Source organism: Cryptotermes secundus, unplaced genomic scaffold (genome assembly GCF_002891405.2).
Source record: "Cryptotermes secundus unplaced genomic scaffold, Csec_1.0 scaffold699, whole genome shotgun sequence".
Taxonomy (NCBI): domain Eukaryota; kingdom Metazoa; phylum Arthropoda; class Insecta; order Blattodea; family Kalotermitidae; genus Cryptotermes; species Cryptotermes secundus.
The window spans coordinates 774,581-794,193 of NW_019738883.1; the positions used below are offsets into that span (position 1 = coordinate 774,581).

A 19,613-nucleotide genomic window follows, 5' to 3' on the forward strand; every position below is an offset into this window, starting at 1 on the left:
GCATTCAGATCCACTGTTTTCAAAACAAATCTTAAATGGGGGTTTCACTGTATTAACAGAACCAATTAATTTCCAAAACTCCCACATACAATGATTTCTCACTTACTTTGAGTGCTGCAACCAGGAGTCTGACACAATACTGTAAGACTTGTGGTCTTGTCAGGGGCAGAAAATGAAGATGTCTGTTCGACTGACTTGGCTGGAGCAATACGTTTGTCAAGTGATGTGCAGATGATGTCAGAATACTGGATGAAGGCAATGATGTAACTACTTGAAGGATATGCTCCAGTGATCTCTGAATGAATACAAAATCTCATATACAGCAATCCCAAAAGAATATTATCTGTATAATTTTTATACATTTTTTGCACTCTCTTTTTGGCTCATTTTGGTTTGAAAAATTTGTGGAAAAATATAATTTTCACTCAGTCCAGATGTTCAAGATCATCTTTGAAATTAAAAGAAACATAGTACAGAGATACTGTCAATGGAAATGACTACATAGACTGGACTGATCTGGCTCAGGATAGGGAACAGTGGAGAGCTCTTGTGAACACAGTAATGAACCTTCAAGTACCATAAAATGCTGGAAAGTCCTTGAGTAGCTGAACAATTGGCAGCTTCTCAAGGTCTATGCTCCATGAAATTAGTTAGTTAGTTATACAATGGCATGTACTAATACAAAGAATTACAAAATATGCAGAACTCACAGCAAAGAGACCTTGACAATATAATGTGCTGGCCAGTCGGAGATACTTGCGCAGGGCTGCATTGACTCCTGTATCTAGTGCAGCAAGATTCCCTATTTTATTTAATGCCTCATCAAACCTTCCTTTGTACAGGGTGGCATCAATTAAGAATCCATTCAACCAACTATCAAGTTTCAAGTGCTGGCTCAACTTTGTAAAGTCTGAAAAAATAAAATATTAAACTATTAAGTAATGACAAGTTCGTATTACAAAAAATATGCTATACATTTTCAAAAGATGTTCTACAATGAACTTATTATTCTAAAATATATTTCCAGGAGTTACTCTTGTTCATTTGCAATATGTCACAGTATGCAAACAGTCATTCATGATCACTCACATAAAGATGTAGGATATTAAAATATGATTTTCCCTTTGCTACTAATTACCTCTTTCTAAGCTATCAGAACTGTGAAGCAGGTCCCAACATCGTACAGCCATAAGGAAATTGTGAACAACTACCATATTTCCAGGCCTTGCCACAGTAAGTAATGGTGTTAATGATGAGGAATCATCAGCCATTTCTGTCTTTCTGCGTTTAAGCTTCGGTTCACCAGAAGTGCCTGCAGACACTGATCCACCCACTGCATCAGACTCTCCACAGAATGCTTCAACTAAGACCAGAGGCACCTCACCACCACCTAAACACAAGCAACAAAACGTTTCAGAAAGAATTAAGACGCTTAATTTGTTCTCAATCCTTTCAACTGTACAAATTACAAACTATCTTTAATACAAATTATGTTTATGGACATTATCCATTGTCCTGTCTTTATCTAAAAACACTGTCCTGTTTATTTTTCAAAACACAACGTTTTGGAGACCAAATTCTGTCTCTGTCTTCAGGTAGAACCTACTCAGTTGGACCCAATCGATCTCCGGTCCAAAGATAGGGACTCTCCAAAACGTTGTGTTTTGAAAAGTAAACAGGACAGTGTTTTTAGATAAAGACAGGACGATGGATAATGTCCAGAAACATATCTGTATTAATGTACCATAATAACAAACTTTTAGATCTAAACTATCATATTTATTTAATTATAAAGATGAAGTCTTTCCAGTTTTATGTCCCTAAAATAAATTGGAAACATCCTATATTTGCTAATGATAAAAGATGTTTAAAATCAAAAGGGATTCAATGATTTCTGGGAATACAGATGTGGAAATTGTGTCATAACTCAAACTCACATATGAACAGAACATCGATATAGTTACAAAGAAGTGACTACACACTGCCACTATTATTACTGTACTCAAACAGATGTCAATTTCTGTATTTCTGGATCTATTATACAGCAGTTAGTGGCTGTGGTTCTACAACCCATTCCATTATGACATAAGATGTATCAAATAGGATTCTGTATATCCAAAGTCCTTGCTTCTGTTCCAACCAACAGTATCTGGAATTTGACATTGGCTTGGTTACATTCCCCCATCAGTGTCAAGGCATGACACATTTGCCAGATCAGATTTGCATCAGCATAATGGTAGGGCAGAGAGGATTGCCAGTGGCAGGATGAAGGCTTGCTATTACCAACTACCCATTCCCTTGGGATTCGTGGAAGGAAACCAAGAATGGTTGGACCATTCAACATGGACCAAACAGAAGTTTATTAACCAGCAGCTTTCCTGGGAAAGCCCTTACAGGGTGATCACCTAGATCAGAAATGTAATATACAGGATCCAGCATCATCCAAGAACAAATATAATGGTGGAACAACAGAACAGACTGGTGCCATATCTAGGCACTACTTGGGACAAGCAATCTTTAGGAGAAAACAGTGTCGCAGGACTGAACAACGCGCAGGGAGGGCACAGCAGAGCTTGGCCAGTACATGTCTCTCTCTCAAAACCTTGAGGATTCCCATCATCCGGTCTCATTCTTGTTCTTGTTCTTTCCAGAAACATGGAGAATAACCCCACTCACATCATGACCTGAACATTCTCAAAGTTATGACCTACACAAAACTAGAGTTGTAAGGCAAGGATAATCTTTAGGAGAAAACAGTGTTGCAGGACTGAACAAGGTGCAGGGAGGGCATAGTAGAGCTTGGCCAGTACATGTCTCTCTCTCAAAACCTTGAGGATTTCCATCATCCAGTCTCATTCTTGTTCTTGTTCTTGTTCTTTCCAGAAACATGGAGAATAACCCCACTCACATCATGACCTGAACATTCACAAAGTTATGACCTACACAAAACCAGAGTTGTAAGGCAAGGAGAAGGCAATCTTAATCTCACTGTGAGCTTATACTAAGTGGCACAGTGCATTCATGTATACAGTTTGATCTCACACAAGTGCTGTGAGTTGTAAGCTAGTTCAGTTCAAGACATAGGAAGAGGGCAATGCAGTGGCATATGTTGAAACAGTAAAGGTAAAAGGTAAAGTTGTCCCTGTACTTAACTAATTAAGCACTATGCAATGAAGGTATATGAGGGAATGGATGTATAGACCCATGTTTTCTTGACCTTGGTACAAGTTGGAGATGAGTGGTCAGCTTCACGCCCTGGCCACATTACCCCTGGCACCCACTGGATAGGAGGTTGGGTGGATGCCAGAGCTGGTCTGGATGACATGGATAAGTGAAAATTCTTGACCCTACTGGGACTCAAACTCTGACCACTCAATCACCCAGCCAGTAGCCAGACACTATACCTACTGCGCTATACTGGCCCTATGGGGAAACAGTAGGGAATAAAAACAAGGTGACAGCAAGAACATAAGTGGTTACTAATAGTAATAAAATAATTGTTCCAAAATAATTATAAACATAATAATATTAAGATTATGGTCCACTGGGATGTAACAGCATATAGTCTGTTTCAGAGGAACATACTGGACCTGTCTTCCTCGTCAGAAAATAAGGAGGCAGCATGTTCCTCTGAAACATTGGTACCTATATATCATATTACATGACTTCACATTCCAGAAGATGGAAGCCTTACTTAATATTCTTCATTATGACAACACGACATCCTTTATCTTACAGACATGACTTTTACCTGCGGGATTGCAACTGTTTACTTGACTTGCATTCCTGTGATGACTTTCTAAGCAGAAATACCACTATGAATGTTATTAACAACAAACCTGAATCCAATGTTGATACATATTCATGCAGACAATGCAAAAAAAATGTTGTGATACAATAAAGAAGCTGCTTGTGGCTTGGATGGTCATCTCCAAGCAATGCACGTGTCTGGTGGAACTGCATAATCTTTTGCCAGTACAAATCCTTGTTCCTGAAAGCAGCAGCAGAGGTACAGAAATACATAAAAATGATGCTTTCTAATATGGAAGGAGATAACATATTATGACATGCAAGATAAGCAAGAATACAATAGCCATTACTGAGTAACTGTTTTGCAAACAAGCATGTTCACATGGCAATAATTGGAAACAGCAACAGAGCTACAGTGTTTTCTGTGCAGTCCATGCTGAAATGTAGCAGGACAGTTCGAGTAATGAGTTAGTTGTGAGATAGTCGCCAGCCGGTAAGAACGTGAGTATGGAAGGAGAGCATATTGTTGGAATCCATCACCTGGCAATGACTAGTGAAGACATAGCAAACTGAGAAGACAAGACTTCACTTTCTACAGAATCTATAAATGAACATAATTTTTCTTTTAATAGCAGGCATTCTGGTCTACCATATGACTGACACACTGAGTAACTTCAGTTTTTACTAGAATTGTAAATGTAACTAGTTAACTCTGGGTGGGGGGGGGGGAGAACTGGTGAGCAGCCTTTGTAAATGTAAAGCACTTACTCATGCGTTGGGCACATTCTGATGATGTTCTCTTAAGGACCAAAACATGTAGTTTTTTATGTAATTAAATTAATCACACTTGATGGTGTGTTGTTTTTCTTCTTTCATCCAACTGCATATCATTCTTTCTGGAATTCCACACTCATAGAATAAACAAGCTTTTGATTCACAACTTTAACTACTTTGATACCTTGAACTGTTTGCCGACTGCATAACTTTTAATTATGGTGGTCACTGCTGTGGGACTGCTAACTTACTAATGACTAGTCAGCTTTGAGCATAGTACAAAGCACATTGTCCTTGCAACTTCTCTTTTAAACCAGAATATGCTGTTTTCTTAGCCAGATTTCTAGAACATCCTGTTGTTTCAACTTAAAATAATACCATATAAATTACTTTTGTGCTCCATGTCACCCTTTAATAAATGTAATTGATGAAAATGATAGAAAACCCAGAATGATATTGCGCCCACTCATATTGTAATATGGACATTAATCTCTATACCCATATAGCATGGCACAAAATGTGACAATAAAAACTTCTATTATGAGTAACATTTTTCAGATTAACTGCTGTGAAATAAAACACAATATGTCCCCAGTAATTTGGGTCTGAAGTATAATAGGGTGTAGTATATTCAGGTTTCATTGTATATAGATGTAGGTGCTATTTATCTAAAATGACATTCACTATCTGCTGATACATCCCAGTATGTTTGAAATAATATTTGCAATGGCTGCAGTGTCTCTTTCTTATATGTCATATATTTCAATCATAGGAACTATTCTTGATGCAAGACTCTAAAGAAGAAGCAGCAGTGTGGTCACAACAGGACTTCTTGGGGTCCAGATAACTGTGCTATCCCTTCCATTCCAATGAAACCACAAACCACAAATTTACCTGTTTTATCCAATATTATTGGTTTAGGAAAGAGACAAATTTCCAACAGATTCTATTAGTTCAGCTGTCATCTGTTCCTTTTTTTTTTTTTCAGAAGAATGTGTCACTTAATACAATTTTGCACCAAATACATTAATTTTTGGAGTATGATATGCTTTCTCCATTACATGAGGCATGTCAATGAGGGACCTACATTTTACAACTGTGATGACTTACCATACTATTCATGTGGAAGGTGGCTTCTTCAGAAAGACATTTAAATCAAGAAACTGTCTTGCCTTCAATTTTACTCAGGAAAGAGAAAACTACACATTCCCTTTCTCTGGGCAAACTTCTGGTTTAATGTCATGTTTCTAAGGTAACTATTTCATGAAATATATTCTTTGTACTACCAGAATTCTATTTTGATGGCCCCATATACACTGACCATATGCATTTTCCTAAACAAATCAACAACTCTCTTATCAATCTTATTATTAGCTTAATAATAGAACGAAGATACTTAGGTAATTTATTTTAGATATTGCATGTAATTTATAGTTTAGCTTTTGTTGCCTTATTATACTCATCCGCTGTTTTATCATATTTAAAGGATTTATTATGTTATTTTTCTATGGTTTTTTATATTATTAGTCATTTGATGTGATGTTTAATCTCATATATTTTTTTATAAAACTGACTTGTCCAATTGTACATAATGTAACAGTTATGGATGTTAAATAAATAAATCAATCAATCAATCAAAGGATATATTATAATTTAACAACGTTGCAACAGATTGCCATAAACAAAACACTAAAGCAGAAAGTTACCAGGAGTGTCCAAACATTGCACTAAGCTCCCATCCTAGCTTTCTTCCCATTGCTTCCTGAATTACAAACAAGTTCTTCCATGGATCTTCTATCTTGCTTTCCAGCTCTGGTAAATCCTATGAATCAATTATCAACTAGTAAACATACACTGGCTTCCATTGTTTAAACAAGTGTCATTAGATTATCAAGTAGAAATAATACCATATTGAGATTAGTCAGAGCTGAGTTATACTATCACTAACGTTCACTCTTAAAATTAACATCAAACAATTCACTTCATTTACTGCATTATGCCATATGTTTCACTAACACACAAATGTAAACAAGAAACCAAATACTTGTATGATAAATCAACATTCAGCAATAAAAATATTGTAAATATATTAATTCTAACATAGAAACAGCTTAAAATAGTAATCCTCACACTACAGTGAAATTGCCATATAAGGTTTCTCTGAAGAGCAGTTGATTTTAATACTAGACTGGAGAAATCTTACACGGAGGAAATTAACATGAGGTTATTGCCTTAGGATCAGTGAAATTGAAAGTTAAATGACAAAAAACTTTAATCAAGAAACATTACACGGGAGTTCTACTACATGCAGTAATGCTAGAGTTCATTGATACAACAGATTAACTGTGTGACACAGTCTGCTTTTAGAAGCTGACAGCCACTCAGCTGGACAAGAAATTCCTGTCTTTTACAGAACCCACACATTCATTAATGTATCCACAAAACAGTACTTGCTGTTCCTTATACCGAGCCAGTTGAATCTCTCTGTAATTCTCTCATCTAAAATAATCTTTCTAAAACTGATGCTATATAGTGCTGATACTCACAGCACTGTTATAAGTAACATGACCAACCAACAATGCTTGCAGCAATTTTACACAGCATGACATTTTGGATTTAAATAACAACAAATAAAGTAATTCAGGATGACAGATTTCTGACTGGAAAATACAAACCTAGACAATCCATTGTCTGAATAAGATAATCAACTAAGAGTCCAGTAATAGTAGTTTCTGATTACAAGATCCTAATTCCAAAGACCACTCTTGCACATGATTCTGAGTTTATTCTATCCAAAGCAGTCACCACTGTAGAACATGATAATTTCAACTTCCCAGTGTCTCACCAGTTTATTAAAAAGAAGTTGTCCCAGTGCTTAACTAAATAAACAATATCCCAAGAAGAAGTATGGGGGAGTGGTTGTGTAGATCCACATTTTCTTGAACTTGTCACTAGCTTCAGGCCCTGGCCACTCCCCAATTTATACAAACTAAATTATGTAGTAGTATTTAATTTACAAAAATTCATTGACTTAGTGTCAGAACAGAAAAATTAATTTTGGACTTAACCATCCTTTAAACATTGTTTCTAACAAAGAAATTAAAAAAAACTCAAGAATAAAAAATACAGAAACCCTTAAAAATAAAAATAACTGCATGCCAAGTCACACTGGAAACCAGACTTACCTACTGATCATCGCGCCGTAACTCAAGTGGTTAATCACTGGCTTCCCACCGTGGTGGCCCGGGTCTGATCAAGTGGGATTTGTGGTGGACAAAGTGGTGCTGGGGCAGGTTTTCTCCAAGTACTTCGGTTTCCCCTGCCAATCATCATTCCACCAATTGCTCCACAATCACCCTCACCTATCATCTGGGGCTGGTACAATAGGCCAGAAGTGGCCGCAGTACAAGGGACTTAGTCCCACCCCACTAGCAATAAAAAAAATAATACCTACATCAATGATCTGCTGTTTGACACTGAATATGTCAAGTTGAATTCATCTATAATTTGTTTTCAAGTCAATATAACATGGGTAGGTATTACTTTATTCTTATCTGTATCCTCAAGAAAAGGAGTATGGATAACTCATCCAAATCTCCCTCATTAATTGCATACCTGTATTGCCTTGCTGGGTGACATGAGGTAACACAAGTAAAATTCTATTGACTTGTGTAACAATCGGAATAGTTGCTTTGCTGGAAGTTCAACTGAATTTGACCCCAGAAGTGGTAGGAGATCACACACTAAAACAATAAAATAAGAAGGTAAAGTTGGTGTGAATGGGAGCACACATACCAGTACTTGAGAAAAATTCCACTTGCACAATAATGGAAAAGTAACACCAGATATTTTCTTTACACACTGTAATATGGGCATTTTAAATTCCTAGCAAAAACATACATGTATACCACCTACTATCCTTTAGGTGTTACAATCTGGAACAGGAGGACAAGAATTATGATTTCCTGGAAATAATTATCTTGTGTAGTGATCTATAGTTGTCGGCAATTTCCACAACTAAACATAACCTCAAAATTACATATCACCTCCATGTTTGCTATTTTAACATAGAAAAATGCTTAACGAAACATATTGTAACATGTATAGCTAGGCAATGACACGATAAAACTCCTTCTCACTTAAACCCATTTAACAACAGGACAAACATTTATAGCTTATTGTTGGGCAACCATCAGCACAACAGTGGACTGGCGAAGTAGCTATCATATGACTCATTCCTTTTGTGGTCTTCCTTATGCAGCAACAGGACTGTGTTTTCCGTGCATGGTCAGTGCAGAGGCTACATAATGACAATTACAGATATAATACTTTTCAGTTTAAGTGCAGCTCTGTTCAAGTGAGTTCTTGGTAGGAGACAACCATGGGAAGTTCAATTTTGAGTTCAGGAGAGTGCAGTTGAGTTCCAGAATGAATGAAGAAGAAATGGCCAGAGGACTTCATAGGGTTTTAAAGTGCTACTTTCAGTGTTGAGATCCACTGCCAGGAGACAACTAGTGAAGACAGAGAATCCTAGTACGTACGTAACTGTGAACTGTAAAGTGTGTAAATCAGTGATATCACTATATTGACTGTAATTAAGAGAGGTTGTAACCAATCCAGCATTAGAGAATCAATCTACAGAATACTTTGGAACCTCTCACGAAGTCTGGTAGAAATACAGGATGGGAATCAATGGCCTAAAGAATTGCAAAATTATGATACTAACTCCATATTAGAAATGTAACTGATATAAAACACTGAACTCCCATCATTTGTCAATCTGTTTATGAAATTCTACATGAACATGAACTGGAAAAGAACTTCCATAACTTACCAAGTAGTTTGCGGAAGCAGTTCACAGAATTTTGATAATGGCTATGTTTCTCTGCTGTCATCAAGGTATCTACAAGTCTCGGCTGCAACAATATGTTATTAAAATTATTTGCAACAATCAGTAAGGATATCAGAATTAGAGTAATCACTCTCACATTACTTGAACCTGTGAATAATTTAATATAACAAAATCTGTTGGCGACTGTTCACTTGCTGAGGTTTATTTGACATATAACAACATGGGAACAGATTATTTTCATCTCCAGATGACTGATCCCCATTTTTTTTTATTGCTAGTGGGGTGGGACTAAGTCCCTTGCACTGCAGCCACTTCTGGCCTATTGTACCAGTCCCAGATGATAGGCAAGGGTGAGTGTGGAGCAATTGGTGGAATGAAGATTGGCAGGGGAAACCATAGTACTTGGAGAAAACATGCCCCAGCGCCACTTTGTCCACCACAAATCCCACTTGATCAGACCCGGGATCAAACCCGGGCCATCACGGTGGGAAGCCAGCAACTAACCACTTGAGCTATGGCACAGCCCTACTGATCCCAATTACTGTCATTTGCTTTTCAATTCACTTTACTTTCACGTGACAGCAGCCATAAACTGGCAGTTTTTTTTAATTAATCTGATAACCAGCTTACTAAATATCTCAGGGATCCAGAAAATTAAAAGCCTGAGTGCAGCATAACATCCCAGATTCAAAGCATTGTGAATACCAAACAACCAGACAACAGATAACATCCAGAATTCTGTATTCTGGGATATAATGCTGTGTAATACATTTAAAGTCAACAAAAATGACAGAGAACATGTCGCCTTCATCTTCAGTGTTGAATAATATGCCAAGCAAAAAACCAGCAGGCGGCAGGTAGGAAACAAATCTTTGGTTTGTATTACATTTCTGACTTGATGCATAGGTATGTTTGTGTTCATGCTTGATATGTGGAAGGAGCACACTCTGGCATCTAATTAATGTTATGTATTGCTGGTCTGTAATAAGATTAACTGTACTATTTACATTACATGTGTACTGTAGCTGGATATTCTGTTCTATTATCTGGACAGGCAACTTGCTAAGTGGTATAACAGGAATTGCCCCAGCTAACTGTGAGTCATACTGTTATTCATTGTTTATTTCTGCTGCAGCATGTATGTTTGAAGATTCGGGATTCATATTTTAATATTCATATCTGATTTGACAGTACATGGTTGGTTCACTGTTTAATGGTTTGTTCCACATATCCTTATATGGATTAGATGAATTCTGGGTAATTTGTGTGAATTAATTTCATAATATATTACTTACTGTCTTTTTATATTTGTGATAGTGCACTGCAACTACTGTTCTCCCTTGGATCACTTGAGTTACTGTTAATTTCTGTTACAGCATTTCATTTCTGATGTCAATCACTATTCACTGCTTTCCATTTAAGTCTTGTTGTCTTTGTGTTGCGTATATACTTTTCAGGAATTTCTTTTATATTTCTTGACAGTGCACCTGTCTCTTTTGTGTAGGAGCTTATAGCAATTTCAGTTTAAGTGCCTGAATTCAATTTTTCTGTTTGAAATGAAGGTTGTATTGTAGTCCCTTATCTAACAGTCTGCCTTCGTCTGAGGTGAACTGTATGTAAGATTTGAGGTTCCCACAGCAGTGGTGATGAAGATATCTATCTTCGGGAACATAACACTGTGTAGTCTGCTGAAAGTCAACCAGCGTTATGGAGGAACCTGTCACCTCCATCTTCTGGGTCAGTGAATAAGTCAAGCAGGAAACCAGCATGAAAGCAGGTGGCAAGCACAGCTGCTTTCTTGGCTTATTCTTCAACCCTGAAGATGGAGGTGATATGTTCCTTCAAAACATCAGTTGACTTTCAATGAACTACATGGTGTTGTATCCCAGAAGATACAACTGTTGTACATTTGTAAGGTTTCATATTCTGGAGTGGAATTCATGTTGGTTGTTTTGGTCTTGTTTTGTTTTAATTTTTTTATTCTTGAAGTTTGTTAAGCTCTTGGTTGTGTTTTTGGTGCATCTTTTTCTTTTCTGAGTTGAATTTTTAGTATGCATTAGATGCTGTTATTTCATTTATATTTCCATTACTTGGGATTGTATATGCATCCTTGGTAAACTTTCTTGCTTATTTATTGTATTTGTATATATTAATGTTTGTTTTATTTTCACATACTACTATGTTATTCTTGTGTGTTTTTATAATTACTTGGCATGTTCTGATATTATGTTTTCTCTCAGGAACATTTTGTTAAAATTTATGTTAACATTATATAGTACTAGGTTCTGCTCCAAATTCATGTATTTGTACATGCTCTTATCTCAGCCATTATATGCCTTATTGTATCCTTGTGTCATCTTGTGCATTTGGAAGCAATATGTATAGAATTTCACCTGAACAACACATATTTGCAGTTTTATACAAAATATTTTCTTATAACATGTCTTGACCTTCCAGTCATCATCAGTCTGTGTTACGCTTATTAACAATTTATTAATAATCATAAACAAAATGACAACTGAAATATTTACACATGAATAATAGCCACTTGCTTTCATATTTGGGCAAAAACTCAACATGCCATTGCTAGGAAATGGGGAAAATGTTACCTACCTTCTGCCATGATGAGGATATGGCAAGAGGAATGATGACATGATGAACATAAAAAAATATTGGAAAGGAATGAAGAAGAAAGGTGAAAAGTTGATAAGTGCACAAACAGGATAGTGGAATTGGTGTGAAAAAGAGAGAGAAAGAAATATGGAGAGGAATGATGATAGGATGGTCAAATGAATGACTTTGGGATTGGATGGAGAAAGGTAAGAAGAAGACAGAGATATTAGGATAAAGAATGTAATAAATAACTTTATAATCATCTCTGACAAGACGTGAACTAGTAATGCTATATGAAGTAAATCCTAGGTGCCACCATGAGAATTTTAGATGTATGGTGATATATATCCATTACATCCATACACTGCTTATATCTACACAGCCAATAAATTACAAAATTTCATTCAAATATGTTGCTTAGTTTTATTGATGTATCAGTATGCTCTTAGCCTATGACAAAGCATTTTAATTGTACTTCCTAACAGCAAGTTTGTCAAATGTTATTTTATTGGTCTTGACTAAGAATATTTAATATCTGTATAGCTGAAAGATACCATTGCTATTGCAGGCATCCATTCCTCTACAGAATATTCTGGCACTTCTAAAAAATAGCATAACACATTTCTTGCAACTTCATCCCTTATGATTTTTCATGACATATTCTGTGACAATATAAAACTATTCCCACATTACTGGACTCACCCCATGTTGAGCAACAGTCTGTGGAAACCTTCGGAGCAGAAGAAGAAGCAAACGGCAATGTTCCATTGTGTCTTCACTGTGCTCTGCTGTCATAAGAAGAAGTTGGTGTTGCACATCTATAACAGTCAGAGGTTAAGTCAATTTTACAAATCTTGAAAATTTTTTCAAGCAAATTCTATCCAGTTACAGGCATTATTTCATATGAGAGCTGCAACAGATACCAAAGTTGCTATAATTTAAAATTTCTATAAATATTTCCCAGAATAAATGAAGCAGTTATGATTATTATAAAATCACATGCATCACTGAATAAAAATTATGACAATCATAATCTCTTTTTACAATGTCAATTCAATGTACTACAAGATAAATCATTAGCTGTAATACTAATATTACCCTGTTCTCTCAATAAGAAGTAAATTAAAACTGACACTACTGAACTGTAAATGAAAGTAAAGCACAGGATAGAGTAAACCTCTGATAGCTTAGTATAAAAATATGGAAAGAAGTGACAACAACAGTAAAACTTGTAATATGTTAGGTAACACTTCTGTTAAACTGACTAGAAATTTACTCTTATACCTCATGATGACACTGCCTGCCTGTTTGAAACAAATTAATTATAATTTTCTATTCATAAGTCTGTTTAATTCAGACTGTAACTGAGCACTGAGACAACATTACCATCATTTGTACCTGACTTGTAACCGTTTTAGTTTAAACACAAACAATTTTCTATTACAAGTGATTAATTTTTGTTTTTCATCCTATATTATAGCAATATCTTTTAAAAAACGAAAATTAAGTTAGCTGTAGTATAAGTCATGGCTTGCTCTAAGGTACTTCCCAGCAAGGACATGAAAACCTGGTAATCCACAATGAATAGTTTTTGTTACACAGGCTCAAATATGTTGTATTTTAGCGTCCTGTTGCACTGATCTTCGTCCATGATATGTAAGCAATGTCCGTCTTTTAGTGCACTCAATTTTACTTGTTACTTCAAAACATGTTTCGGTACTACAGTGCCATCATCAGGTGCTCTATTTACGTCAATCTATTTCATTGCCTGCCATTACGTCATTGTAAAATTTAAAAAGTATTTAAAAATGTTCGTCAATTATAATAAATATATATACTAAAAACTTGTTAAGATTATTTATCTTATCTGTCCCAATTCTAACACCACGCATAGTTTCACCAATATGGGAGTCGTTCCTCTTATTCTCAGGGTATATCATGTCTCGTGTTGCGTGTTCCCTGTTTGGTTGCGGGTGTTGTTACCACCTGATGATGGCACTGTAGTGCCGAAACATGTTGTGAAGTAACAAGTAAAATTGAGTGCACTAAAAGACGGACACTGCTTACATATCATGGACGAGGCTCAAATATGGCAACTCAATATACTGTGACAAGTTTGCATTGTCCACTGTGTGGTAAATGCTCAACGAGCATGAATCTCCATGTTGGGGAGAGCTGCCACCAAGCAATGATAACATGAAGCCATAGCTAAGTGAGAAGATACAGTGTGCTGTAGTGAACTGTGAAGTGTGTAGCTCAGCAAGGGAGCTGTAGGCCAGCACTGGCTAGCAAAAACAAGACTTAGTGTGTATTGCAGATGGAAGTCAAGTATGTGAATTAGCAACAGTGCTACAATAAATCCAACTATCAATCCAAACCCTGTGTCAGGTCATTGACACATGACAATATATAAAGGTTTGACTGTACAAGCAAAGCAGGAAGATAGCTGACTCATATTCAAGATGTACCTAATTCAGATCCCACCTATGGACTGGCCATCTTCATGCACATTTTCAGGATTTTCTCAAACTATATAAAAAAATAACAAGCTAATACCTTAAGACAGCCCACAACTCCTCCTCACTTATCCTTTGTAATAATCCTACCACATTTGCACTGAAAGCAACAGACAGACTGACCACCAGATATTAAATACTCTTTCTTGAGTGACGATATTCATTCAGTCAAGAAATTATATTATGGAAATGGTTCACAATTCTGTTCACAAAAGTCCCTCCATTGAATAAATAGGCTTGATATGGAAAATAAGAAATAGAATATTGGTGAGAAAACCTCTTGAAAATGTTCAACTGAAAACCAACATAAAGATAGGATACTGAGATTTGAAAATTAATGTTACAGAAATATTTATGCAGTTGTCAAGTGGATAACGATCGTGTAAAATGGCAGGTTCCTGCATTAGCAGTGAGGAATCTGCATTAGCGGTGAGGAATCATCAGATTCTGTTACAAGTGTATTAATAATACAAATCAATTAGCTACAAACAAAAAAAAAAAATCTCTCAATATATAAGCAGCCACTTCTGGTCCCAAGAGAGAACTGCCTAGCAAATGTGGCCATCTGGGAGGTAGCTAACACATAATCACTCACCCAAAGGAATATGAGAAAACATGTCTCTCAGAAAAACAGCATCAGGTTCTTCTGTATCTGATCTAAGAGATGTTGTCAAAGCCTGCACTTCTTGCCACATCTCTCCTTCATCCTGGAATTTTTGGAATCTACAACAATCAGAAATAGGACAGTGATATTTTATTTAATTAAGGCCCAAAATTGGAACACAAATTTAAAATGATCTTTGTATACAACCATTATGTCATAAAAGCATTTGACAGGGAGTGAAGACACAGATCCATGCATCATTAACCTTAACAATAATTTCCCCTGGAGAAGAGTCTGGGTGGGCCACAGAGCCACTGAAAATCTGGTGACAAACAGTGATTCACAAATAACCACATTCCTGCAGCAATGGACACACATGTGAAATGGAGAAATTCTTGAATATACACAATGCGGAAACTATGGAGACGGTGTTTTCTGTGTGGCCCATGCTGGCTCTATATAGGGAGGCCAGCCAGACAAACCAGTGTGTCATAGCAAATCTGCAAGCAGTAAGTACTAGCCACTGGTGATCAAACATGGCTAGAGTTAGTCAATGACTAGGGGTAGTGGCCATGGAGAGCTGTAGTGGGGAGTTCAGCTGGTAAAATGCGTTAGCTGCATAACAGTTGGCAGCCAGCAAAGATATGAAACAAGAAAAAAAAAAAACTCCATGTCCTGTAGTCTGCAAGCAAACTATACCGACCGAGCAATCGCCGCTTCACGGAGAAGTTAGTTCCAACTTTTGTGGACAAAGAATGTCACATGGTCAGCGCAATGGTTCCCCACGGACGTTAATCTCGGTTTTCTAGACAGGAGCTGCTACTTCCTTTAAAGAGCTCCTCAATTATCCTCACAAGGCTGAGTTGATGCCATTCCAGACCCACTATTTCTCAGAAAATCTGGTAGTGCCAGATCTCTAAAATTTAAAATTTAGAGAAAAATTTTAAAGGATTTTAAAATTAGAACTAAAGATTTTATAAATGCTAACGCGTGTAACAAAAATAATCTATAAGCCAGGCAGATATCAACGAAGTAGATGTTGATAATAACAACGAAAGGAACGTGTTTTTAAATGTTAAATTTTAAACTAAGTGCAGTGTAACAGCAACGTGAGTGTATACACCTGATGATGGCCGTTTGAGGCCAAAACATGTAGTGTAGAGGAGAGCAAGATCAAGGACATAGAACATATTGTTTGCACTTGGGACGGAGTTCATATCATTTATCGTACAGAGTGCAACAGGATGCTTAAATATAATATTATAGTATGTCATGTTAAACTACATTTAGAAAAGTTAGAACAAAATAACGTAGTTCATAATCACAATACACGCCAGAAGTTAAATCTCCATGCTCAGTCTTGCAGAACAAATGCCTATAAGAAAGGAGTACTGGATATGGGAATAAAATACCAAATAAAATCAGGGAGATAGAAAAAATGAGACAGTTTAAAAAAGTAATGAGGTCATATCTGGTACAACATACGTTTCATTCTGTAGAGGAATATATTGTAGCGTGTCTTGAGATCGAATCTCGTCGGTCACGTGTGTAAGTTCGTATCCCACTTCTGACACCAACGTAGCGTGTCTGGTGTGTCACGCTACAAATAAGTTCACGCCGTTGTCTGATATAGCGGATTTATTTCTTTCACTCGTTTACACACACTTTACAATCATCTGCACTTGCAGTGTTACAATCACTGCTTACAACAACTCGGCGATGCTGGACTATCTCCTCTCTGGCGGTTGTTCCAGGACGCATCCCTTAGACGGCTATTCCGAGACTGAAGACTTCTCGTCGAAACTGGACTTTTATAACCTCGGCCGCTGTTATGCAACGAACCCTTTGTTATAACCATGGAGACTCCTGTTAGAACTACAATGGAGCAATTGTTGTTTCCTATGCAACGGTCTATCGTAGCGTTTCTATAGAAGTGACACTTCTGGATTCCAGACACGTTACATTATGTTAAATTAAAGATGGTATGTTTGTGAAAAGGGGGTATTTATTTTTAATTATAGAAATTGAACTATTGTATGTTTAATATGTATGGAATGTTTTCCTATGACAGTGATTTGACGAGGAAGGAAGAATGGATTGGTTGATTGATTGACTGATGTGAAATGGATTGAATTGCTTACTCTGTTGGGGAACTTCATTCATTCATCAGTAATCTGTCAGATGACAGGTCCACAGCCTCTTCCAAAACAGTTTCTCCACTTAATGCGATCTTCTGTTTTTGGAAAGAGACTATCCAGGAAAAGTGATAATGTGGTAGTTTTTCCATTTGCTTTCCACATCGCAGTACAACAGCCGTTCAAACCACTCTGGTCACGCCTGTTGCTATACGAACTTGAACCATCTCGAGCATCATTTTCTCTGTGCTTCAAGTCGCCGCTGATGACGCTGCTTCCGGCATCAGTTTTCGGTGTCTCTCTTCGTCTGATGCCTACCCTTTGACCTGTCCAGCAAGGGAGGCCCTGCCAGTAGCTACGCTACCGCTGGTATAGCTCTCAGGGTCCTTGGCATACTCAAACACCCTCACCACGATAAGGTGGAGACACCAACTTATGTTGTCTTAAATTTTTAATATAGTTTTATATGGTATGTTGGACATGTACACAATTTGTGTATGTAGTTAAATATTAAATTATAGTACTACTGACTTTTATACAAATAAGTTGACTTGTTCTATATCTGGAGGCTGTATTGCAAAATGTGGATTTCTGGAACCAATAAAAATGAATGAATGAAAAGACTACTATAATTTAAAAACAAAACTGGATGTTGTTTTCAATCATATGTTTTCGTGGTTTCAAAATAGCCAATTAGTGTTAAATCTGGATAAAACAAAAATGATAAAATTCACCCCACAGCAGCTACAAGCTACCTTCTATGTACATTGGTTTTTAACAAAAAAGCTGAAAGAAGTAGAAACAATAAAATTTCTCGGTTTGCAGCTGGACAATCATCTGACTTGTAAGGGACATATTGATTTTTTGCTTCACAAGTTGAGCACAGTTGGTTTTCTAATGCATAAATTATCCTATATATTAAATATAAATAGTCTTAAAGCTGTATATTATCATCATTCATTGGTGAAATATGGAATAATATATTGGGGAAACACATCAGACATTCATAAGGTCTTTGTTATACAAAAGAAAATAATAAGAATAATGATGGCAGTGGGCCCAACTCATACATGTAGAGATCTATTTAAAAAGCTTGACATACTATCAATCCCATGTGTATATTTGCTCTCATTGATAGTATTTGTTGCTAATAATTTGGATAAGTTTCAAACCAATAACTCTGTATACGAAGGGGGACCCAAAAATAACCGGAAACAACCTGTTGCGCGCGCATGCTTTGTAGTTACAAGTTGTGCTGCTAGNTTTCCTCTTTGGTCATCTCCGAGCAAGCGAGGAACAAATTTTGCAGACACCCATCTCATGTGGAAACCTTCGGTTAAAATTCGCTGGACCGTGCTCCACGAGATGTTCGTTTCCTCAGAAAGTTGGTCAATGGTCTTTTGACGATCTTCATCAATTTCACGCACACTCTTTGTTCCTTCTGGTTGGCCTTCTCACTAATCGCCAAAGGGTTGAAACAGGCACGCACACAACAGAGCACCACAGACAAACCACTTAACTCAGACTGACGCCAGCTCACTAACAGTCGCGGGAGACCCCCAGCTAACACCACCTAGCAGCACAACTCGTAACTACAAAGCATGCGCGCGCAACAGGTCGTTTCTGGTTATTTTTGGGTCCCCCCTCGTATGTCATTGGTATCAGAAGGAATGACCACCTTCATATACCTTCAACACATTCATCATCCTATCAGAGAGGGGTGTATTATTCAGGTGTCAAGCTATTTAATAATCTGCAGTCAAATATCACAATTTTAAAAAATGATAAACAGCAATTTAGGTTTGTTTTACAATATTTGCAAAGTAACGCATTTTACTCTATTGATGAATATGTCAAGCATGTAAGTGACTCAAAAGTTAAGAGTTAATAAATGGACTGTGTGTGTCAATTATACATTGTTGAGACTTGCTTGTTGTAAGTGTAGTAGTATGTATGATGTCTGTTTTTTGTTATGAATTTTAATATTTCATAATGTAACTGTTTGGATGATATGGCTTGCCAGCATGTGTGGAATGGCAAGGTGTGAATCTGATTGTGGTTTTTCCATGACTTATGTGTGTTGTCCTGACAACTTGATCTATTCTGTCTCAGGCTTGATTTTATATTTTATTGGACCAAGGACGAATGCTGTGTAGTCATCGTGAATTTGTAATATGTGACATGTTTTATAGCCAGCCCTATGGGGAGATGATTGGATCCATGAAATGATAAATAAATGTAAATGTACGTGTAAAGTGATAATACTCACATTGCACTGAAGCATTTTGCAGCTTCTTTCACATTTTTGGCTGCTTTCTCAATGTGGTACGCTTCAAACTGAAATAAAATATTATGAACCAGTGTCACAT

General features: G+C 36.8%; 1 protein-coding gene across 2 annotated transcripts in view; it reads right to left on the reverse strand.

Moving 5' to 3' along the window:
• The window catches only part of LOC111871248 (integrator complex subunit 10), a 35,315-nt gene that overhangs the window by 10,960 nt on the left and 4,742 nt on the right, over positions 1-19,613 (reverse strand). Inside the window, exons 2-11 of one of the 2 annotated variants that reach the window (XM_023864219.2) lie at positions 19,514-19,581; positions 15,101-15,228; positions 12,692-12,807; positions 9,359-9,440; positions 8,140-8,267; positions 6,231-6,346; positions 3,840-3,991; positions 1,139-1,390; positions 711-910; positions 107-295 (exon numbers count right to left, since the gene is read on the reverse strand). In XM_023864219.2, coding sequence (XP_023719987.1) covers positions 107-295; positions 711-910; positions 1,139-1,390; positions 3,840-3,991; positions 6,231-6,346; positions 8,140-8,267; positions 9,359-9,440; positions 12,692-12,807; positions 15,101-15,228; positions 19,514-19,581 — 1,431 coding nt within the window. The remainder of the gene's footprint in view (positions 1-106; positions 296-710; positions 911-1,138; positions 1,391-3,839; positions 3,992-6,230; positions 6,347-8,139; positions 8,268-9,358; positions 9,441-12,691; positions 12,808-15,100; positions 15,229-19,513; positions 19,582-19,613) is intronic. The other variant, XM_033754176.1, reaches the window with a different exon arrangement.